Raw genomic sequence first — 22,995 nt, 5'->3', positions numbered from 1 at the left:
GCGGCGAGGAGGTAATACTCCGTCGAAAGCGCATCATTGAGTCCGACATTTAAGGGGAATGATTCAGCGTAAATGTAGCCATGTCCACTTCAACGTCGGCAACTATTTGACAAACACTCTGCAGCCGTTGTTCCAGCGGGGGTTTCAAGGCCCAATAGACGCGCAGCAGGATCACTGTGATCATACCAGCATTTGCTCTCCTTAAAGCTAGCTGCCAGATCCCCGCCATGTCCAAGGTGTTGAGCCCTCGAGCCCAGCGCTCTGCTTCCGTGCCCGGCAAGGGTGGCGCCGAGCTCCACGCAGGCGGCGAAGGGGCCGAAATTGCAGCCAAGAGCCGCGAGGTGATCGACGGACTCAAGAAGTTGTACGCCAACAAGCTCAAGCCGCTGGAAAAACGCTACGACTTCGGTGAATTCCACTCGCCGCTGCTGAGCGACGCCGACTTTGAAGCCAAGCCCCAGGTGCTCATGATCGGGCAGTACTCTGTGGGCAAGACCTCTTTCATCGAGTACCTGCTGGGTAGACCATTCCCTGGTCAACGTGTCGGACCGGAGCCCACGACGGACCGTTTCGTTGCAGTCATGCACGGAGAGGAGGAGCGCACAGTCCCAGGCAACGCCGCGTGCGTGTCGCCTGATCTGCCCTACGGCGGGCTGTCCATGTTTGGCACCGCTTTCCTCAACAAATTCGAGGCGGCTCAGCTTCCTGCTCCAGTGCTTGAGCAGCTAACGATCGTAGACACTCCTGGCATTCTGAGCGGCGAGAAGCAACGCATTGCACGCGGCTACGACTTCACGCAGGTCGCTCGCTGGTTCGCTGAGCGCTCGGATCTCATCTTGCTGCTCTTTGACGCGCACAAGCTCGACATCTCGGATGAGTTCCAGCGCGTCATCGAAGTACTGCAGGGACATAGCGACAAGGTGCGCTGTGTGCTGAACAAGGCCGATCAAGTCGACCAGCAGCGCCTGCTTCGAGTCTATGGCGCCCTGATGTGGTCTCTGGGCAAGGTGCTGAAGACCCCCGAGGTCATGCGCGTATATCTGGGCTCCTTCTGGTCGCAGCCGCGCCAAAAGCACGGGGAAGACGGCGCTAACAGCACGCCCGAAGCGCTTTCGACGCCGAAGAACGAGACTTGTTGGATGAACTGCGTGCGCTGCCGCAGCATGCAGCCGTTCGGAAAGTAAACGAACTGGTAAAGCGAGCTCGACTCGCCAAGGTGCACGCGTGTCTTCTGGGCCATTTGCGAGACAAGATGCCGTCCGTGTTCGGGATGGAGAAAAAGCAGCGCGAGCTGCTCGAGAACATGGCGGAGAACTTCCGCGAGGTGCAGCGCAAGTATCACCTGCCTCCAGGAGACTTCCCGTCCATCGACGCCTTTGTCCGCCAGTGCGCCGACCGCAAGTTCACCAAGTTTCCGTCCCTCAAGTCGCGCGAGCTGCAGGACATCGACGACATGCTCACGAAGGACATCCCCGCTCTGATGGCGTCCCTGCCCAAGCACACGCGCGTCGGGATCGCCGGCGTAGAGAGCTCCGACACAGCCAGCGCCACCAGCACCAACCCATTCGCTAGCGTCGCGCCTAGCGGGCGAATTCAGTGGGAGGAGGCGCTGCTGGGCTGCAAGGCCGAGTACGACGCCGTTTTCGCCACGCTGGCGGTGGACTCCGCTGGCCGCGCTACTGGGGCGAGCTGTATGGCTCCGCTGCAGAAGCAGGCGTCGGCCTCCGTCTCGCACGAGACGCTGCGCGCCATTGGGACCTCGCCGACCAGTCGGACGCCGGCAGCCTGGACGCCGACCAGTTCGCAGTGGCCATGCATCTCTGCGCCAGGGCCAAAGCGGGCGAGCCCGTTCCTACAGAGCTGCCGGCGTCGCTGGTGCCGCCGTCGAGTGGGAAGGAGCAGCCCACGGCATGGGCAGCTCGCCGCAGCCCAGTGCCATTCGCAGGCCCACCATTGTCTAGGCGTAGAGGGGCACCGCCGTCTCCGATGCGAAGGGTGGCGGCATCCTATGAGCAGCAACTTTTAATCCATGTATTCCTCTTCCATTCTCGTCTTGGATGTCCGTCTTGACTGTCCGTACCGCCGTTTGAATTGTGAACGGCCCTCAGCCAGAGCCCGTTGGGCGGACCAACAAGAGAGCAAAGCCCCAAGAGAAAAGATCAAGTGGGAACACATGATCGACCGCCTCGTCACAGGACGAGCCTCAAGATGCAAGCAAGGAGCACATGGGCGATGTCGGTGCGCTTCAGCGTCGACTGGCGTTCAAGCTCGTCAATGCGCGCACGGCCTTGCATGGGTTGAAGTTGCACCAGTTGAAGCAGAGATGGCTACAGCGTGTCCGCTGTCGACCAAGCAGAAACTGTGCGTCCTGACTGGGTGGACGCTGCGTCCACGAACATCGAATTTGAACTGCAAGTACGTAAACGGATCCTGAAGTTGAAGCTGTCACGCGTGACGCGTGGTGGTGAATTGAGTTTCATTGAGTCCGGCGGGCAGGCACTCGAGGTGGCGGTAACAGCAGCTTTTTGGTGGTGCGTTCTGCACTGCGTGCTGCGGATCCCCCACGCCCACATCCGTTTGGCTACCGCGTGCTGGTGACTCACGACCGCCACCCATTCCTCGACGAGCGCGCTGGGCCGAGCGAGATAGCGCGGTTGGAATTGCCGGCCCGTGGACGAATGCCAGTCGAGGCGCGAAAATTTTTGGTGGTGGGGCACTCCTATCAAGGCATCCCCAGCCTGGTTTTATGCTACGAAATATTGGGGTGGACAGCGATTTGCTCCGCGAAAGCGCAGTTTTAGTGCATGCAAAGAAGTCGCACAATGGCCCTTTTCTCGCTGGTTGAATCTAGGAAGCGGTCCCACTCTACGCGCCACAGATCACCCTGTCGTAGCTGATAGCGGTTGCCAGGAGGGTATCAGCTATAGCAGTAACATCAGTTCTACACGCAGATCGCACCCGGGCGATTCTGGAGTAGCTGGCGATAGAGCTAGATGCCGATAACGAGCTCCAACTTACTAGTAACATCGAGTGCGCCAGGATTTGGTACCCGATATGATGACAGCCATTGCAAGGAAGCCGGAATCCTGGGACGGTCTTGCTTTGTTGACGATAGCTGTAATGTCATGAGGAAGATGGATTCTGCACAATAATTCATGTGCTGGTGGCACAATAAAAAAGCTAGGGACAACATCGAGTAAATCTCATTTCCGCGCAAGTATTCTACAGCGATGCTGAAATTTTCCTGTTGTGTGGAGAATTTTGGTGATTCTCTTAGGCTATTTTTTTTCTGCTCTTTATGCTTACAGCATTTCGTTTGCTTGCTTACAGCATTGCTGTGCTTTCATTCAGCGTGCTGAGTTTGTCGTTGTTTATCCCTGCCTGTTCTGATGGCGCACCAACAAGTTGAACAATTTGTTGGCAACCACCCGTTACATACTCATGTCGATTCTTTCGTTTAAGAACGACAAGTGAACCAGCAGAACTTCGCGAAGAAAACAAGCTGTGAGAAAAGCTACTCACGCATAAGGAAGGACTTGATGAATGCATCCGATATGGCCGGTATCAGGAATGAAAGGGATCCGCTAGGGCAGGTCCCTCCACGCCAGAGTTGTTGAGTGGAGGGCAGGGCCTGCGGGAGCCCTGCCATGCTGAATGAGCTGCGCTGTGCTTGCCTTCGTTAACAGCGTGGCCGCTCTTCGCCACCGAGGCGCCCAAGTTCAACCGGCGCGAAACGAGGCGAGCGCGTTGACGCCTTCAACCGGGTTCGTCGCTGGCCGCAGCGGATCTCGGGCTCGGCCGTGCGTACCGGTACGTGTATTAAGCGAGCAGCAGCGCTTGCTCGCAAATTGCCCTGCTGGTAGCAGTAGTGGTGCGGGCTCCGATATCCAGCCAGCCGCGTCGTTTCAGAGCTGTTCGGAGCGAGGGATGACGGCCGCGGCCAAAGGATCACCAACGCTGGCCAGCGGGTCCGCAAAGCTCTCGGACGCGTTGCCAACGCTCCGCCAGCAGGAGCGAGCTGTTGCCGCCGCCAGTGAGCGAGCGAGCCGGAGCTGTTGCTGCCGTTGCTGTCGCGCCAGCAGGCCCTGTCCCTGAGGGAGGGCTGAAGCAGGTCAGCAGCTTCAGCTTGTTTCGCTGCACCAGAACCGAGTGACGCGGGAGAGCTGGCGCCGAGCGAGACTTGGACCTGCATAGCCGGGCCGAAAAGAAGCGTCCCATCAGCCGCGCCGATTTGTCCGCTAAACGCCCCGAATTGCTGCAAAGCGCACCCTTGTTTCGTCCACGGGGCGGCAGTCGAGGCTATTTCGAGCGGGCGGCCACCAGACGGCGGGAACCGCGCTTCTCGCTCGTCTCTTCCCATTATTTTCTCTGGAAGTATCGGCCGTCAAGGTAAGCAGCCAAGCAGAGCCGCCGCCTCCAGCTCCAGCTCCTGCGCCGCCGCACTAATCCTTCCGCGCTTGTGCCCCCGCCCCTGCCTCCCCGCCAGCGCAGCGCCATGGGAACGGGAGAAGCGCTGCACATCCCCGCGCCGACCCCAGCGCCATGGGCGCGTACCTGCCCCCGCAGCCCTACAACGGCCGCCCCGACGCGCCCCCGGGCGCCTACATGCCGCCGCCGCCCGGCTCGTGCCTGGTGTGCTACAGCCCCAACGTGGACCTGCTACTGGAGCCGTGCCACCACCAGTTCCACGCCGCGTGCATCGAGCGCTGGCTCAGCAAGGACAAGGTCTGCCCCACGTGCTGGACGCCCATCCAGGCGCCGCGCCGGCTCCTCACGCAGCAGCAGCAGCAGCAACAGTACGCGGCGCAGATGCAGCAACAACAGCAACAGCAGCAACAGCAGCAGGACAACGGCGGATACCCCGTCGACAGCAAGACGCACGTGCTCGACGGCAACGCGGCGGCGGGCACGCCCCCGGCCGCCGCCAACGGAGACGCTGCCGCCCAGCAGAGCAACCCGCCCGCGGCCATGCGCAAGGGCAAGTGGACGGCCGAGGAGAGCGCGTACTGCGACCGCCTCATCGAGGAGTTCAAGAAGGGCAACCTGCCGCTGGCCGAGGGCACCACGCTGCGCACGTTCCTGAGCAAGCTGCTGAACTGCGACCCCATGCGCATCTCCAAGAAGTACACGGGCGACCAGTGCATCGGCAAGATCATCTTCCGCCGCCGAGAGGACGAGGTGTCCAAGGAGGACATGGAGAGCATCCGCAAGGACCTGGCCGAGCTCGAGAAGACGTACCTCGAGAGGGAGCAGTACAACCAGCGGCGGCGCGAGAAGCGGCTCGAGTCCGAGTTGTCGAGGGACAAGAACCGCTTCGCCGCTGCCAGGTCCATCGGATACGCAGCTGCAGCGGGAAACCCGGCGGCGATGCGCCCGCCCCACCCGCAGCAGCAGCAGCCGCCGCAGCCTCAGCAGGGAGGGTACCCGCCCGCAGCAGTGCAGCCAATGACGAAGCAGGAGCCGCGACCTGTTCCAGGTCCGCAGGTGCAGCAGCCCAACTACGGAGCCCCAGGCCGACCGGGCGGCATGCCCGTGCAGCCGCCTCTGCACCCTCCGCAGCAGAGCAATAACATCTCCTCCCACCTATTTAATGGCGACCACAGCAACGTGTCGATGCTCGGCATTGCTGGCGCGCAGACACAGGGCCAAGGCCAAGGCCCACCTCCGAACCAGGGCCAGGACAACAAGCCGCCTAGCAGCTCCGGCATGGACGGCAACTCCGGCGACGCGTTCCCGCGCGTGTCGTCCATCGACAGCTTCGTGCCTGTTCCCGCGCGTGGCCAGCATCGAGAACTTCCAGCATGCGACGTCTTCCGGCTTCGGCGGAATGAACCCCAGCGGTTCGTACGCGTCGACGGATACCCAGAACACGATGACGAGCAGCGGATTCGACACGCAGACTGCTGGACTGCCGAAACCCTTGTCTATTGGCGAAGGTCTAAACGCCTATTTCCCGCGCATCCAGTCGCTGGAGCAGCTCTCGAACTTGTTGCAGGACCACGGACCGAACAGTCCGCGTGGAGGAGCAACAGCTCCTTCAGCTCAGAACGCTCGGGATATGGAAAATGCAAATGACAACAACAAGCAGCAGAACAAGGACAATTCTACACCAAGCATGCGAAGGAGGTTGGGCGAGACTAGCATTAAGGAAGAGCAGCAGCGGGAAGCAGACGTCAACCCCAAACAGAATCTAGCAGCAGCAGCAACGACAGCAGCAGTGCCGTTTCCACTGCAACGAACGTGACGACTAGCTCTACTAGCACTGGCGTTACCAAGCGTCTCAGCCCCAGTCACAATACTCCAGCTTCTTCTGGTTCAGGCAACCAGATTCAGATTCCCAAGCCGCTGAACAAGATGCCGCGCAGCTCGTCGGGTATCTTCCCACGCGTGCCGTCCATGGACAAGATGCCCCGTGTGCCGTCCATGGACAAGCTTCCTCGCGTTGCGTCGCTCGACAAACTGCCGCGCATCCCATCGATGGATAAGCTCCACACCATGGGCGGTGGTGAGCAACGAATTCCAAGGGTTCCGTCATCCGACAAGATGGCACGCGTGCCGAGCTCGGACATGCTGTCTCGCTTCGGCTCCAGCGACCACCTTAGCAGCTTCCCGTCGTTCTCGAATCTGAGCTCACTGTCCACAAGCGCCTCGTATGACAAGCTGAGCTCGCTGGGCGGCTTCAAGTCGGGTTTCCCGCGCAACTCTTCAATCGAGGACATTTTGTCGCTGGTGGCGTCGTCCGAGTCTACGGGTCTTCCGTCAAATGGTTCGACACTGCAGCTGAGCGCCCTGGCCGCAGTTGCTGGCGAGGAGTCCTCGCATCTAGCAAACGAGCGGAAACGCCGGTTGGAGAACTCGCAGCAGGACGCGCCGCTGACTTCCGATAAAAAGAGCAAGTTGTCCGCGTGAAGTTGAGGTCCCGACCAAGACGAGCACCCTTTTCAGCGGAGGAGCGACATGGCTGTTTTAGAAGTTGTCGACCATGGCGGGGCCGAGCTGGTCGAGCGGAGAGGTACACCTGCACGCGATCAAATGAACGGAGGCCCTGGTGTTGTTCCTTCCTGGCCAGCAGCCGCAGTGATGGATTACCAGGACTCAAGGAGAGGCTATTATACTACTAGCGGTGCGTCCGCCTCCCTCGCACGAGCCATTCCTTTTCCTTTTGCCGCTGGTGCTCGTGGCGAGCTATTAGTTGTAGTTAATGTAAGAGCGTGCAATACGATACAGGATATCTACTTACATCTCCATGCGCGCTGGTGTTGGTGTTGGCTGATCAGCCTGCCTTCTTGTCCCATCGCGGGGGATCTTCTCACTTCTGAATCGATCAGTTCGGCACCTGAATCACCATAAGTGTCGCCAAGACCGTGCTTATCACCGGCAGCAACCGCGGCATCGGGCTGGCCTTCACGCGCCACTACGTGGCCAACGGCTGGAAGGTCATCGCTGCAGCTCGTGATGTCGAGGGTGCCACCGACGTACGTTGATGCAGCTGGTTTTGGTCTCCCTACCTTCCGATTGACTGTGCTGTCCTGCGTTGCACTCACCAGCTGAAGGAGCTGGCGGTGGCCAAGATCGTCCCGCTGGACATCAGCGACGAGGCGTCCATCGCCAAGGCGGCCGAGACGCTCAAGGGCGAACCGATCGACCTGCTGATCAACAACGCCGGCATGGGCGGCGGCGGCGGCATCCCGGACGTCACCAAGGCCGAGATGATGAAGCTCTTCGAGGTGAACGCCGTGGGCCCCTTCCTCATGACGCGCGCGTTGCTGCCCAACCTTAAGCTGGCCGTGGCCAAGAACGGCTCGGCGACGGTGGGGCAGGTCACGTCTCGCATGGGGAGCATCGCCGACAACGGGTCCGGCGGCAGATACAGCTACCGAGCCTCCAAGTCGGCGCTCAACATGCTCAATAAGAGCCTGTCAGTCGACCTCAAGGACGACAAGATCATCGCGCTGGCACTGCACCCGGGCTACGTCGTCACGCGCATGACAGGCCACACGGGGGAAGTCACGACGGAGGAGAGCGTCGCGGGCCTCACCAAGATCATCGCTGACGCCAAGCCTGAGGACAGCGGCAAGTACTTCCACTTCCGCGGCGACATCCTGCCGTGGTAAGCTTCCAAACGCGCTGAGCGGTGTGGTAAGTAAAACCATCGCCATGAATGGCTCGACATCGTGTCATGTAGTGTAAGGCCTTCGATGGCAAAATGAGCAACAAGGTTTGTTTGTTGGTTGACTGACTGGTTGCAACAATACCAAGATTATCTCGCACTAGCGTCTTCGAACCTTGCGTCCATAATCCAACCGTGCGCTATCCAGCGCAGGATGACTGCCGCCGTTGCCAAGAAGGCCGTGAGATGGCACAAGCTGCCGTACACCAAGTTCCTGGTGCACGAGTCCAAGCGCTCCTACTTCCAGCCCTTCCTCATTGCCGGAGCGTACGTGCCGCCGTAGCAATCTTTACTTAGTTCGCCCCCCCTCGTTTAACACGGCTTTCGCTTTCTCTCTTCCGCCCGCCAGTGCTGCGTGGGTGATCTGCGGCATCCTCCCCACGCGCGGCGCCACCCAGGAGGACAAGGAGAAGAGCAACTACTGGAAGCGCGTCAACGGCAAGTTCGACCACGGCCACCACTAGGCGCGCTCGGACTGCCGCGGGGACGTGCGCGTAGGCTGAAGGAAAGGACGCGGCGTGGGCGATGGCTGACAAGGAGAGCAAGAGCGTGCAGCGCAGTCCTGTAGCATCTCCAGGATCGGCGAGTTCTCGCTGTCCTTTGAGGCTGCTATTTGGGTCGGCCGCCTCTCGTGATCTCTCCAGCCTTTCGTCTGCTGCAAGTCGGCGTCCTCTACGCGACGACGAATTAATTCAACCCCCTCAAGAAATACACCAAATGCGTGCTTGTTTCTTGCTAGCTTGAGCGTTGGTTGCGTCGTTGTCCTGGCCCCAAAAGATATGGCTCGTAAGTTTGCAAGTAGAACGCGAGAAGAGCTATAGTGATAAGGTAAAACGCACTGACGTCCCAGTAAATATTTTATGGAATGTGAGTTCGTAGTTGTGTCCTGGTAACGCAGTCTCCACTCGCCTCGCTCTCCTCTCTCTGCGCGTCAAGCTATAAGGGTCCAATCAATCAAGCCAAACATACAGCAGCAAAAACTGGGAGCAGACCACTTCCCGCCTGGCCGCTCGTCTCTAATGGGGTCCAATGCTACCTAGCTGATTACGTTGACGCGGCAACGCGCTGCCGCACGATGAGCACAACGAACACCAGCAGCAGCACGGCCAGCACCGTGATAAGTCCAAGCAACCAGGCATTCCAGCGAGTCGAGTCTTCGCCCGCCAGTTCCTCGCGATACTTCTGCGCCCAGTTCGGCACAATCATCAGGTCTGGACGTTGTCGGTACAGCTCCTCCTTCTCGCGCGGCGTAAGTCGCCGCATCATGGTTCTAACCAGCTTTTTGCGCTTCTTCTTGCTACGAGGCGTGAGCTGGCCGTCGTTCTTGCTGCTGTAGTTGAGAATCTGGGGTCGAGGGCTCCCGTTGCTGTTGTTCATACCATCGCCATCTCCATTCATGAGCGAGTGTGTTTCCAGCTCGTCGCTATCGTCTTCGTAGAACTCCTCATCTGCGTCCAGTACGTCTTCGTGCCACTGAATGTTTTTCTTCTTCTGTTGCCGAGTGCTCGAAGTCTTCTTCTCGGGCTCGAGCGCAGCAGCAGCCGAGTACGCAGAAATCCGCTTCAGCGCGGGTCTCAATTTAGGGGTCCGGAAGTGCTTCCCGTCGCCGTGCACCGCATCAGGCGACAGCTGCAGTCCGTCGCCGTCCGTATCCAGATCGTCCAGTTTTGACATGCCTGCCGACGGGGATGTCCCAGACAATAGATCGTATTCCTTCGCTCCAGGCTTCACCAGCTTCTTGGCGCGTTGCAGAGAGGTGGCAAAGGCGCCGCCGATGATGCCCACGGCTTCCGCCGGGGACATCTTGGTCTTGGTGGCGCCCGCCACTTCTCCTTCAAGCTCGATCATCTCCTTGACCTCGTTGGCGATAGCTTTTGCACGGCGGTGGGCCACCTCCATGGCGTGCCTCGAGACTTCGGGGGAGAAAAGCGTCGTGTCTACGTAGTCGCGCTCCTCCACGGGCAGCTTCTGCGTCAGGACGCGCAGCGGGGGCAGCACGTGCTGCTGCTGGTTGCCATTCTGGCTGCCGTAGCCGTTGCTGTTGCCGTCGCTGTGTCCACCGAGGTCCACGTCCACCACGACGGTGTCGTCCGCGTGCTTCTGGAAGCCGCTCTGCACGCCGGCAACCTGCACGTTCACGTCCTTGTTCTGGCCGTTGCCGTCCTCGTCGCTGTCGCTGTCGGACACGGACACGGCAATCTCGGGCGACGACGCGGCGTCCTTGGGCGCCTTCAGCACCGCCGGCTGTGCGAACTGCGACTCCAGCGAGTCCACGTCCAGCACCGTCGACGCGGGGGCCGAGGGCGTCGCCGCGGGCGCGTCGTCGTTCAGCGACACCGTCTCCATGTACATCGCCGACGCCGTGGTCATTGAGCTGCGTCGGGGCTTTGCAGGGCGTAATCAGGTGCCGCGAGGCGACCGCGGGGCGCACCTGCACTGCTGGGGTGCTGCGGGGAGAGCGCTGGTGCTGCGGAGAGGCCGCGGCGCTGCGGGCGGACGGCGAGCAGACACACAGGCGCCTCGATCGTCGGCGCTCTTTGCTTTGTGAGCTGGCATTCTTTTATTCCGCACGTGCCGGCCTGCGATGGGGCATATCTCCACTTGAGTGACGTTCGAGCGACGGACGGCACCAGGTGAACTGGATACTGGAGGGACCTGCGGAACGGCATATCGGAACTTCCACGAAAAGAACTGTTGAATTCCGTCTCTATTTAAGTGGGGCGCTCGACGCCCTTCAAGTATAAAAAACGGCCCCTTCAACTCATTTCGGGACACCGGACTACAAGGATGTTTTAAGGTAACTCTGCCGCGAAAAAATGGCTTGTGTTGATGCCGCACCATACGCCAAGTATCCGATCACCTGTAAGCCATCTGAGGTGGTAGGACAAGATTGCAGCCTACACGCAGTCAGAGTTGCTGTGGCTGTCTTGGTATGGCATTGATGTTGCGGTTATTCATTCGGTGGGTCTTCTGCTTCGTCGCCGCGAAGCCCAGCCTCGAGTCTAAAACAGCACGTAGCCGAGGGTGTCGCCCAGCGTCCCGCCGATCATCGTGCCGATACCTGGTCGCACCACCGTGCCCACGGCCGCGCCGACGCCGCCCGTGATGACGGCCAGCGCTGAGCGAGAGGCGTTGCGGCCCGTGGCGGACACGAACGTCGACAGCGTGTCCTCCTCCTCGTCGCTGCCGCTACTCTGGACGCCCTCCTCGATAGAGCGCAAGTTCTTCTTGGACTTCTTGCCACCTTTCCTTGACACGAAGCGTCGGTACAAAATAACCAGGATCTGCTGGGTCTGTTTTGAAGATACCACAACTCATCGCCGGTGAGTAGGTGAATGCAGGACACTTAGCCACGGGCATTGTCGCCACAGCGGAGCCAACGACAAAAACACAAAAAAACGGATAGTTGCCTACCTCCTCCACCAGGAAGATCGCAATGTGGCTCAGCACGTTGGCACGCATGCCTGTCTTGACCATCAACGACGCCGCAGCCAGGCGGCTCGACGTGCGTGAGTACTTGCGAATGGCCGACTTGCTGATGTCTGCAATTGACACAGTGGGTAACGCACAATCCCGTTAGCAACACAGGACACCAGCAGTAAAATTCCAGTTATTGCGCGGACGGTCTCACCTTTGATGAGCTTGCTGACGATCTGCGGGCGGAAGAGGCACAGCGCCACCTCCTCGAGCGAGCGCACGTACGTGGTGATGCTGAGCGACTTGCCGAAGGACTTGACGCTTGCCAGGCTGAACTCCTGCATGGAGGGGGCCACGAACTCCTCCTTGTCCTCGGCGGCGGCGTCCACGTCCTCGAACTCGTCCTCGCTCGACTCCTCCTCGTCCGACACGTCCAGGTCCAGCGACGCCACGAACGCGTTGAAGACCATCAGACCCTGCATGGCCGCGGAGCGCACGGCCAGGATGGCCACGTCCCGGGGGTAGAAGTGCTTAAAGTAGGGCTTCTTGTCCGCCAGCGAGTAGGTCTTGTGCGGCTGCGAGGCGGCGACGACGCTCATCTTGGCGCTGGTGGGCTGCGGCACAACGCGCGAACGAGAGGTGAGGTCGACTATTATAGCCCACGCGGGGATGGATACACACACGAGTCTGCGCGGACGCTGGCCCTACGCTGGTGGCTTCCGTCCAGACGCGTGCTCCGGCGGTGAAGGACGTCGCTGCATAGACCAAGGAGCGGCGAGCGGGGCACCAGATACGTCTACCGGTATAACTGATCCATAACAACCCCTACCCTCATATACAGGATAACAGGTTAAAAATCATACAGATTCAAATGAAAACAGTAGTCAGGATAACCCGGGTATTAAGTGTCAAAAGTATTGTATTCGTCAATAGAAACCGGTTTGACACCGGTAGGTACTAATGTCGAATAAACGTTCCCAAACCAAGTTGAAGCCCGAGCTGCCACTTCCCAATCTGCGCTACAGTCGCCACAGCTCCTCGTTCTCGTCCTCTTCCTGCTTCTTCCCTCCTCCATGGACTCCGCCAGCATCCAGCGAACGTTCCGCCGAGACGCGTGCGCCGGCCGCGTGGCGCTCGTGACGGGCGGCGGCTCGGGCATCGGCCAGGAGATCGCGCTCACGCTGGCCGAGTACGGCGCCAAGGTCGCAGTCTTCGGGCGCCGCGAGAGCGCGCTGCAGCAGACCATGGAGCTCATGCGTCAGCGCGGTGTGGACCCCGCCAACTGCATGTACGTGCAGGGAGACGTGCGCTCCGCCGAGAGCGCGGATGCCGCCGTGGCGCAGGTGGTGGCGCGCTTCGGCGCGCTCGACGTGCTGGTGAACTCGGCGGCCGGCAACTTCCTGGCGCTGGCCGACAAGCTCTCGGCCAACGCCTTCCGCACGGTCATGGAAATCGACACCATCGGCACCTTCAACATGAGCCGCGCGGCCTTCGATCCGCTCAAGCGCAGCGGCGACGGCCGCATCATCAACATCACGGCCACACTGCAGCTGCCCGCCACGTGGTACCAGGTGCACGCGTCGGCGGCGAAGGCGGCGGTGGACAGCGTCACGCGCTCGCTGGCGCTCGAGTGGGGAAAGTTCGGCATCCGGGTCACGGGCGTGGCGCCCGGCCCCATCGCCGACACGACGGGCACGGCCAAACTCGGAGGAGACGTGGACCCCGAGGAGAGGAAGAAGTACATGGCCAGCACCATCCCCGTGGGGCGGGTCGGCGCCAAGACGGACATCGCGGCCGCAGTGCTCTACTTGGTGTCGCCCGTGGGCAACTTCGTCTCGGGCGACGTCCTGATTGTGGACGGTGGGCACTACCTCTACAAGAAGCCCGTCATGCCGCGCGAAACGCTGGAGAGCTGGTCCAAGAAGATGGAGAAGAAGTCGCGCGTTGTTGCCGACTCCAAGTTGTAAGTCAATGAGGCGGTGCCATTGGAATAGTCTGGATGTGTTTGCAACGGTCTCCACGTGGAATATGATACTACGATATTTCGTGAGTTGGCTAACAACCTCCTCCAACCATTTCAGTACTTAAGTATTGTTATCCCCTTCGATTGTTATCGGCCACGGGGAAATACACTCCTCTTCAATACCGTTAGCTCGGCCTGATCGATACCGACCGTCTTGTCCCAATGTTTTTACAATTAAACATTCGACGTCTCTGGTCATGGCGACCGAGTGGGCATTCCTGGAGCCTTGGCGAGCTAGCTACATTGAGCAGCAATTCGATACAAGAAGGTGTGCACGCTGCTGAATCCGCTCTGGAGGTGTACTTTGCCTATCCAAAGTTACACTTCATGAGGAAGCTACACATCCGCCTCGGGGTTTCAAGAGACGAGTGGGGTCGGCGAGATGCAACGAGGCTGCAGCAGATTCGAGAGACCATGGAGTTATTCACGCTGCCTCATTTGTAAATAATGCAGCGTTCGTGGAGCTAATGAACTCTTGGACAGGGATTCAGCTCGCGGAGGCCGGTGAGAACTTCATTTACTCCCCATAATGAAAGCTTGGGCCCTATCACCAAAGGATGCCGCTGTTGTCCAGCCTCAAGTTTCCTGGGGATCTCTCCTTGGCGTTCCTAATGATCCACGGGAGTATCAAGTGAAGTTCAAGCAGCATCTCAGACATTAGATGCGATAGGGGTGGAGAAATCCTTCATTGAGAGCTTTTACGGTGGATTTGTTAGCTGGGCTGCAGAGTTGATGGTTTGAGGAACAAACACATTTACAAAGGGTTTTAAGGATCAATTTCGAGGACTTCTGAAAATACAATCACGTCTGAAGCCCCACAGCAGAGCGCGTAAATCAGCCAATGTCATTGTCCAGAGCTGTCAGAATGCATGGTTAACGTGGTCTCCGCTGACAACACCGCGACTGCTGGGCAGACGGCAATAGACGCCGTGGTGCATACGAACGCACACCATAATGTACACTTCCCAAATTTCACCGGGATACGAACGAAAAATCTACTGTTTCTGGATAGAAGCGGCAAGACAGAACTTTCGCACACCAATGTATGCAAACAAAATCCAGCATTCACCGTAGCTTGTCATGAACCCATCGAAGTATCATGTATACATAGCGCAAAGTCTGCATTTTGGGTCCCAATGCTGTGGTCAATTCAGACACGGCCGGATAATCCCAATTCCGTTTGAACACACTCGCATCCTTACATAGTCCAGTCGCTATACGTAGTGGTTCCAATGCATTAGCCAGTGCAGCGATATTAGGCGTAACACACAGCTGCGCAATAGCAGGACTGATGATATCGAAGTTGCCATTCAGGAGGAGAGAACGTTGACACAGTCCGACATTGCGGTCATTTCTGCGGTACTCCATACCAACGGTCCTCACCCGATCTTAGAATCAGGCACCACCAGTTTGTTTTTGTCAACATTCGAAAAGGAGCCGAGCTACTCTGTGCAGTGAACGATGACTACAACATCATATTTGTTTCGTCGAGTTCGTGTCGCTGCCGAGCGCTTTACAACCGAGCTGAACGACTCACCTCCGATTCAAGCAAGGACACCAAACTTTCAGAAAAAAGAGTGCGTGGGTCATTGAAAATGCACCTGCAGGTCGAGACCCATGCGGTATTGATGGAGTTGCTGACACTACTCACCTGCGGTCTTCGTTCATTCACTCTATCGCCATGTTCTGCCGAACACGACGACGCGGCAGCCGCGAAGAGCTCGCAATCGGGTACCCGAACCCGGGTGAAGAATCCACTCGACCGGGTATACCGTACAGTAAGCTACCTCTGTTTTGCCAGCTACCACCTGTACCTTGCCCGAATCTCGCGCCTGCAGTCGTGAGGTCTTCGGTGGCTAACGACGACAGCTCGACTACTTATGCAATGTACAATATCTACTGACAGGCAGAGCTTCGCTATCGCCGAAATTGTCCCAGGTACTGCTTGCACGTGCTCTCGACCCTTTGCTTCTCCTTTAGGCCCAGAGAGGCTGTAGCAGGTTGAAGCTGTCACTATGTAGACCGTGCCCACGTGCGCGCACAGCCTTCGTGTTCTCCCTTCCGACGGTCTTCTACCGTGGGGCCTGTCGACGAACGTCACCAGTAGTACGGCGACTACGGCTTGCTTCGGCTTCAGGTGCTTCCGCACGACTTCGTTCGACAGTGGCTTCTTCACTAGCGCTCCTCTAGTTGACTCAAGTAGATGCTCGCTCAGGAACTCAAGTATATTTCTTCGTTAGCTTGCTGCTGCCTGTACCGGCAGGTACGATGCTCTGGTTAGCGCTTGCTTCGCAGCGCACGCTCTTCCGCGTCTTCGGCTTGCCACCGACTCCACAGATCTTAGACTGAGCCGTCTTCTGGGTTCGCTATCCTTGGTCCTGCCTGAGCGTGTCTTTTGGGGCGGGCGATCTTTGGCAGCGACGTTTGCCAACACGCCTCAGCCACACAATTGTCAACCATACAGACGATGTCATGGCGGTCTGCGCTCGCTGTCACCTTGCTCACCCCTTCCGATATCTTCGCGCTCGCTGGTGCTGCAATCTTTCCACGCCGTCGCCTGCCGTCCTTGATCCGTTACGCCACTGTGCTGCTGTATCCTGCTGTCATCGCCGTCAAACACCACATTAAACACCACATCAAACATCACCTGCTCTCCGCTGTCCATCCTAGACGGTCGTCTTCTCGAATCAGCGTGACCTGAAAACCACTCTGCTTACTCTCTCCCCCTAGCTCCATCATCGTCCCCGATGATGTTCCCTTTCGGTGGTAGGCCGTTAGTCACCCCCTCTGTGCTGTTGGCTTATTTGAAAGTGTCAGCTAATGTTGGTTCGCCTCGTCCTCGTGGCACATACGACCTTCCCGCCACAGCTGCTCGTATTCCTGCTGGTTAATCCAGACACACTCAGGGTTTTCGCTGCTTGATCGACTACCGAGCCTTTTAAATTCAAACTCCAATACGTAACGTCCGGAACGTGTACGGTAACGACGGCGTCGACACTCGCAGACTCGTTCATCCGGTCGGATCCGAATTCGACTGGGGGCTGAAGCTGCCAAGCTGTCCACACCTCGCCGTCCTCGACCAGCGAAAACGTAGATATGCTCGTCTTCAGCTTGCATAAAGGTTCCTTGTTCGCCTGTTCTTGTTGGTTGTTGGGTGGATACTGGACCCTGTGTCGAGCGTGCAGCACTGCTTCGCTTGTCATTTGCGTCTTCGCCTGATATTGGTGCTGGGGTTTCTACCTCGAGCGCTCTGCCACTAGCTCGGGGCCCTTCGGGATCGACTGGTTCACCGATACTGCGATTGTGTATATCCACCCGAGGGTACGGTGTTTGCCGCAACTGTGATCTCGTGCGTCTGGCAATGCTGTCACAGGGAACGTCGTATTGAGGCCTGTCACTGGACGACTCAGCGGCATTTCCTCGCGATGAAATTCGTCGTTTCTTTGACCGTGATCTGTCATTACTACCGGGATCACCATCATGATTTGCGATTCCACTCTCTTGATGCCTTGCACGCTTGTTTGATTCCGCCGGCGTGACGACAACTGGTTCTGAGCCATGGGCATCTACTGTTACTGGGACACAAGAGGGCGGATCTGTGAGTACTGTTGGTTGGATGTCAGTTGGCACTTGTCTTTGTGTCTCACCTTGCTGGTCACCTGCCAAATCCGCGCCAAGTCCTTCATGTTCTGGCTCCACTGGTTCTTCCTCCCGCCCGGGGTCAAGTTCAATAACGTCACCGGCTGCATCGGCTTCTTCATGCAGGTCGAGCGCGATGTCCTTGGCCATCTTGTCCAGCAAATTGGTGGGATAGAAATACGGTAATAAGAACGAGCAATGCGTGACTAGCTCGGCTCCTGACTCTAGCATCGTTAATTTGTAGTTGTCAAAACCAGCCGGTTCTATCACTTGCGCTGGACCTCGCCACTGGTGACGGAACTTAGTGATACCAGGGCCTTTGGACGGCCTATAAATCCAAACTAACTGTCCTGGAGCATACGAAGCCTTCCGTTTGACACGTCTCTGATTGTAGTAGATGGCTTGTCTCGCCTGCTCCTTCTCCAGGGCCTCTTTAGCCAATGCTCGTGCTCGCTCGAGATCATCAATTAGCAACTCATGATATGCTTCAATTGGCTGTGTTGGGTGAACTAGACGACTCTTGCGCAGCAATTCACTAGGTGTCCGCAACTTCCTCCCCATCATAAGCTCGTTTGGCTGGTAACCATGTGTCGTATGGATTGATGAGTTATACGCATAGACAGCAGCAGGTAGAAAATCGTCCCAGTCATCATGGCGATCATCAACGTACAAGCTGATCATATCCTTCCATGTCCGATGGAAGCGCTCAACCAGTCCTAATAAATTTGGGCGGTATGGAACCGGGGTTGTTTGCTTTGCTTGCATCAATTGGAGGAGCTCGTCCATCGCCTTGCTATTAAACTCAGCTGCTCCATCCATCATTACTTCACGCATGGGTCCGAAAACTAGCACAATTCTCTCCATTAAGAACTGAGCGACATCTTTTGCCGTATGTTGCGGCACTGCAACTGCGATAGCATAGCGTGTGGCATACTCAATACCAGCAATAACGTAGCGATTGCCACGCGGGGTTACTGGAAGGGGACCCGCGACATCGATAGCCCACCTATCACATACATCACCAGTGCGAACACTGCGCAGCGGTGGCACTAAAGCCGTTGGTTTAGCTTTTCTGGACCCGCAATCTTGACACGCTGCTACCCACTGAGATACGCTTTCTCGCATACGAGGCCACCAATACATACGTCTGAGCCGCTCGTATGTTGGCGGGCCTCGCAAATGGCCTGCCCAGATGCTGTCATGAGCCTCTTTAAAAGCAAGCGGCCAATATACTGCCGGTAAAATAATCCTATCACCATCAGCGCAAGTCAAGTAGACAAGACCATCATTATGCACTGTCACAGGGCGTCCTCGGTAACACCCACGCCTCTTTAACATTTGCACCATCACTGAACTTTCTTGCTCACGTCTAATGTCATCATCAGTAACTGTACGACACCCAGCTCAGCTGCTTCCACTCGCTGCACCTTCACTAATCGAATTACATCTCCAGCTGCGTCGTTAATCATCTGCGCAGCATGCTCGTCAGTAATTTCGGCGTCATGTTTTTCCACCAGTCTCGCAAAAGTGAGTCCTTCCGGTGTGCCCAGTAAAGAACCATTCTTTTCTTTATCCCTGCTGTCAGTAGTTAGATTCACAGAGATCTCGTCACCACTGCAGAAGATTTCATGAGTCGTATTGACAATTGCTTCCGACCCGGTAGTTACCTCCAAGATTTTCATAGCCCAGGCAATTGCATCTTTCGCTGCACGCTCGATCCGTTCTCGCACAACGTTGGTTATCATGCTTGCTCTAGAGCTTGTTGCAGCATTACTTGTGTCTGTGCGTTTGTTGTCCGGGTCATCGTGGCGTACTGCTTGTATCTCCCGCTGAGAAACGACTTGTCGACCTACTACTCGGTGGACTTCAGCAACTACTTCCACAGCTTCCGTATCTGTGGTTCGATCAGTGGCTGAGACTGGTGTTTGCCCCTCACCGGCGGGAAGACATCGAGATAACGCGTCTGCAACGTGATTCTCTCGCCCAGGGCGATACTGGATATCAAAGTCATATTCTTGTAGAGCTAACGACCAACGATGCAGGCGTCCAGCCAAATCTTTCGCAGTTAGCAACCATTTCAGAGCCACATGGTCGGTCACCACAGTAAATTTACGCCCATAGAGGTGGGGTCGAAAAAGCTTGACAGCCCACACAACTGCGAGACACTCAAGTTCAGAGACACTGTAGTTCGCAACAGTAGGGTTGTTCACGCGGGATGCATAAGCTACTGGTTGGTCACCCGATCCTTGATCTTGCGACAACACGGCACCTAATCCTGCTCTTGATGCATCGGTCGTCAACTTGAAGGGAAGATTGTAGTCCGGGTATACCAGTACAGGCTTCTGCATCAACTGTGCCTTAGCCCATTCAAATGCTTCCTGCTGCGCCGCACTCCACTCCCACTTACTAGTCTTACGCAAAAGTCGAGTCAAAGGCGTCATTCGTGCGCCAAAATCACGGATAAATCGCCTGTAATATCCGGCGAGGGCTACAAATCTACGCACTTCGTCTGCATCCGAGGGAACGGCGAAATCTTGCACAGCCTGTACGAGTCTCCCCAGAGGTCGAACGCCATCGGGCGATAACTCATGACCCAGATACTCCATACGTGTAGCTGCGAAGCTGCACTTGCTTACTTTGAGGCTCAGTCCTGCTTCTGCCAAGCGTTCCAGTACTACCGCGAGTTCAACCACATGTCGTGCCACAGATCCTTTTGTGAACACTATGACATCATCGAGGTAGACTAGGCAACTGACCCATGTGAATCCTCGCAAGACACAGTCCATCAGCCGTTGAAATGTGCTGGGAGCATTGCACAAACCAAATGACATTCGGCAGAATTGGAATAGACCTCGCCTCGTAATGAATCCTGTCTTTGCTTTGTCTTCAGCTGCAACGGCTAGCTGCCAATACCCAGAATGCAAATCAAGTGACGTATAACGCTCGCTGCCATTCAAAGCTTCGAGTGTTTCATCAATTCGGGGTAACGGGTATACATCCTTGATTGTAACAGCATTTAGAGCCCGATAGTCAACACAAAATCGTACAGCTCCATCTTTCTTCTTAACCAGCTGGGAATCCCCATGCACCTTGCCCTTCTTCGATAACGCCCTGCTGTAGCATGTCGTCCACTTCTTTGTCAATAATTTCGTTCTCAACTACAGCTTGCCGCCGACGTCGGAGCATAATTGGCGCTGCATTACCAGTAGTTATGTGGTGCTCGACCGTCACCCTTGCAAGTGGTGGACAACCAACTTTTTTTTCTACGATGCCAGCATATTGACGAAGTCATGCAATCACTAAATTACGGTCTTCAGTCGCCATCTCTCCAATATCAAGGTCGTCTTCATTGGACAGAGGTGCAGCGTCAGCTGTGCGTAATTTCACCACCCACTCCATCACTCTCTCATGTTCTAACTGCCCATTTAACGTCAGCAACTCCATTGCATCATCTGTGGGTATCCACGAACCGAGTTCAGCTCTGGCGGGCAGTTTCTCTCGCTTGCCTTTCAGGTTAAGAACTGCAACAGGTACCATACCATTTCGCACGGTTCCAACGGTAGGTGCCAGAAACAGATGACGTTTGTGTGTGGGTTTTGGCAGGAAAATGCCGGTCGTTCCATCCACCGCGCCCACACTAACGCGCAGAACGCTACGAGTATTTGTTGTGAGCTTCACTGTTTTGGCCATGCGTACAGTAGCAGCCCATTCATCTGGCCCAGCCACTAGAGGTGTCCCTCCTACACAAGTGAAAGGCACAACCACTTTCTTCCCGCGTTCATCTTGGTATTTGAGCTCCCGCTTGCCAAAATCTAGGTTCACTTGGTGCTCTATCATCAATCTTCTCCTATTAGCAACTCGTCATCATGAGCATCGACAACCAGTGCGTTGACCACCACTGTTTGTTGATACTGCGTTGTTCCCCTGAATTCCCATACACCAAGCACGCGTGAACGACCTCCACCAAACCCTTCAATTATATCTACGGGACTTTCTCGAGTGACACAACGTCCGAACTTTCGCAACCCCGCTCCGGCCACGCTGTACTGGGCACAGGTGTCAAGCCTGGCATCCTGTTTGTGATGCTTCCCCATCGCTAGTACTATCGTAGGAAGACTGATCGGAATACTGCTACCGACAGCACGAAGTTGAGCGAGGCGTAGCATTTTGCTATCCTCGTCTTCCACTAGTTCTGGGTTACTGTACACGCCTTGCCGCTCGTAGTGATACGGTTTTGTGAGGTCACCACCACTCATCGCTGCATCCTGATCCACACCACTTGGCGTCAACACATTTACATAGCGTGCTTGTTTCTGCTGCTGCAGGCGCCGCAGACGTCGAGCTGTTTTCAATTGTTTCACCTCCTTCTTCACCTGCCGCCTTACGGCTCTCATCTCTGCAAGCGTTCCTCTGTCTTCTAGGTATTTTGGGACGCGCGCTTCAAACTTGGCCACTCGTGCTGCCCATTCTGCATCAGTGTCGGGTCTCATCGGCTTATCTCTCGGTGGCGCGGAACTCGCGCGTTTCTGGTGGGGCAAAAGCATATTGGTCTCGATGGATGCTCCATGATTGATCACCTTCACTGCTACTTTTCGCACTCGGGCCAACGTGCGGTGAAAGTCAGCTCGTTGTTGACGGGCTGTCGTAATATCGTCACGGTCACGTAGCTCAGCTAACATTTGACGTACGGCAGCATGTAGTTGTTTAGCACGAGCTTCATGACGTTCACGCAGTTCGCCGACTAGGATTTCCTGTACGCGAGCCATGTCGTTTTCAGCACGGCGCTGACGTCGCTTGGCTGCTGACGTTGCTCCACCGCTCAACGCCACACGAGTGTTGAGTAATGCACTCGGCGGTATGTTCGCTGCACCCTGTGTATGCTGCTGGACAGCTTTGAAGTTGGATCGATCTAGTGCACCTGCGGCGGGATCGTTGGCTATGGCGTCGTCGCCTACACTCACTACTTTGGTGTTGGCACTGAGAGCGGTTTCATCCCCGTCCTTCGCACAACGATTGGAACTTGTCGATGTCGCTGCAATGCAGTCATCATCACCAAATAGCTTGCTCTCGAGGGTCACGGCGCTGATGGTGACTTCTTTACGTTGCACGCCCTGTAGTGCTTCTATCCCACCTACACCTTGTAATCCATGCTCCGGACGCTCTTCCGTTTCATCTATTCGATTCGTCGGCTCCATAGCGATAATATCCGCTGCAGCGGCAGGTAAGTTGCGATCCGTCGCATCTCGACACGATATATTCGGCTGCACTGTGACGATAGTTGCTGCTTCGTCTTCACTGCTTCCATCGTCATTTTTTTCTCGCTGAACTGCCTGTTCTGATTGACTTTGTCTTCCTCCATCTCTTTGATTCTGACCCCGCCCAGAATTCACCTGCTGCTTCTCAGCTTGAACGCCTCCGAGCATGCTCTCCCCCTTGGTCGGTGCACGACCCGTTGACACGATTTCGTCTACCACTCGGCTAGTTAAGGGAGTGGCTGGCAGATTCCATCGAGAGTGCCGTCGTCTCCGCTTCGCTGCCCTTTGTTCATTGCTGCTATTCGGAGTAGTTTCATCGCTGGGGTGTTTGTCGTTTACCGACAGTAGAGTCCCCACCTCTACTGCCGTGCAGCATTTCCCGGCGATGACTGCGGCTGCTGTTGCTGGCTTGGATTCTGATTCGGAGTTGCAGATACATTTGACCCACTGGGCTGTCGTGCTCTCAGCGCTTGTCGTTCTTGTACATCGGC

The 22,995-nt window shown here is 56.7% G+C and overlaps 9 protein-coding genes across 9 annotated transcripts; 7 read left to right on the top strand and 2 right to left on the bottom strand.

Moving 5' to 3' along the window:
- Positions 1 to 227: 227 nt before the first annotated feature.
- Positions 228 to 1,184, top strand: IUM83_10297 (EH domain-containing protein 4; the record flags this gene model as incomplete). Its single annotated transcript, XM_067934790.1, has 1 exon — positions 228 to 1,184. The coding sequence occupies one exon, from the start codon at positions 228 to 230 to the stop codon at positions 1,182 to 1,184; it is 957 nt and encodes a 318-aa protein (XP_067793096.1).
- A 68-nt stretch (positions 1,185 to 1,252) lies between these two features.
- On the top strand, positions 1,253 to 1,961 carry IUM83_10296 (EH domain-containing protein 4; the record flags this gene model as incomplete). Its single annotated transcript, XM_067934789.1, has 2 exons — positions 1,253 to 1,716; positions 1,859 to 1,961. The coding sequence occupies 2 exons, from the start codon at positions 1,253 to 1,255 to the stop codon at positions 1,959 to 1,961; spliced, it is 567 nt and encodes a 188-aa protein (XP_067793095.1).
- A 2,581-nt stretch (positions 1,962 to 4,542) lies between these two features.
- On the top strand, positions 4,543 to 6,141 carry IUM83_10295 (Zinc ion binding protein; the record flags this gene model as incomplete). Its single annotated transcript, XM_067934788.1, has 3 exons — positions 4,543 to 5,844; positions 5,966 to 6,017; positions 6,137 to 6,141. The coding sequence occupies 3 exons, from the start codon at positions 4,543 to 4,545 to the stop codon at positions 6,139 to 6,141; spliced, it is 1,359 nt and encodes a 452-aa protein (XP_067793098.1).
- Positions 6,142 to 6,354: 213 nt separating this feature from the next.
- IUM83_10294 (uncharacterized protein) lies at positions 6,355 to 6,909 on the top strand (the record flags this gene model as incomplete). Its single annotated transcript, XM_067934787.1, has 1 exon — positions 6,355 to 6,909. One exon carries the CDS (start codon positions 6,355 to 6,357, stop codon positions 6,907 to 6,909), a length of 555 nt encoding a protein of 184 aa, XP_067793097.1.
- Positions 6,910 to 7,397: 488 nt separating this feature from the next.
- On the top strand, positions 7,398 to 8,114 carry IUM83_10293 (Short chain dehydrogenase; the record flags this gene model as incomplete). Its single annotated transcript, XM_067934786.1, has 2 exons — positions 7,398 to 7,475; positions 7,548 to 8,114. 2 exons carry the CDS (start codon positions 7,398 to 7,400, stop codon positions 8,112 to 8,114), a joined length of 645 nt encoding a protein of 214 aa, XP_067793100.1.
- A 210-nt stretch (positions 8,115 to 8,324) lies between these two features.
- IUM83_10292 (uncharacterized protein) lies at positions 8,325 to 8,634 on the top strand (the record flags this gene model as incomplete). The annotated part of the gene is made up of 2 exons (XM_067934785.1): positions 8,325 to 8,437; positions 8,520 to 8,634. The coding sequence occupies 2 exons, from the start codon at positions 8,325 to 8,327 to the stop codon at positions 8,632 to 8,634; spliced, it is 228 nt and encodes a 75-aa protein (XP_067793099.1).
- A 580-nt stretch (positions 8,635 to 9,214) lies between these two features.
- IUM83_10291 (Ubiquitin carboxyl-terminal hydrolase) lies at positions 9,215 to 10,540 on the bottom strand (the record flags this gene model as incomplete). The annotated part of the gene is made up of 1 exon (XM_067934784.1): positions 9,215 to 10,540. The coding sequence occupies one exon, from the start codon at positions 10,538 to 10,540 to the stop codon at positions 9,215 to 9,217; it is 1,326 nt and encodes a 441-aa protein (XP_067793102.1).
- Positions 10,541 to 11,172: 632 nt separating this feature from the next.
- Positions 11,173 to 12,355, bottom strand: IUM83_10290 (uncharacterized protein; the record flags this gene model as incomplete). The annotated part of the gene is made up of 4 exons (XM_067934783.1): positions 11,173 to 11,463; positions 11,585 to 11,712; positions 11,802 to 12,201; positions 12,269 to 12,355. The coding sequence occupies 4 exons, from the start codon at positions 12,353 to 12,355 to the stop codon at positions 11,173 to 11,175; spliced, it is 906 nt and encodes a 301-aa protein (XP_067793101.1).
- Positions 12,356 to 12,660: 305 nt separating this feature from the next.
- On the top strand, positions 12,661 to 13,554 carry IUM83_10289 (Peroxisomal 2,4-dienoyl-CoA reductase; the record flags this gene model as incomplete). Its single annotated transcript, XM_067934782.1, has 1 exon — positions 12,661 to 13,554. The coding sequence occupies one exon, from the start codon at positions 12,661 to 12,663 to the stop codon at positions 13,552 to 13,554; it is 894 nt and encodes a 297-aa protein (XP_067793208.1).
- Between the last annotated feature and the right edge of the window lie 9,441 nt (positions 13,555 to 22,995).

The sequence above is a fragment of the Phytophthora cinnamomi genome (assembly GCF_018691715.1).
Source record: "Phytophthora cinnamomi strain GKB4 chromosome Unknown Contig30, whole genome shotgun sequence".
Lineage (NCBI taxonomy): Eukaryota > Oomycota > Peronosporomycetes > Peronosporales > Peronosporaceae > Phytophthora > Phytophthora cinnamomi.
Note: the sequence above shows the minus strand (reverse complement) of the source record. Positions and strands in the feature narration are given on the sequence as shown.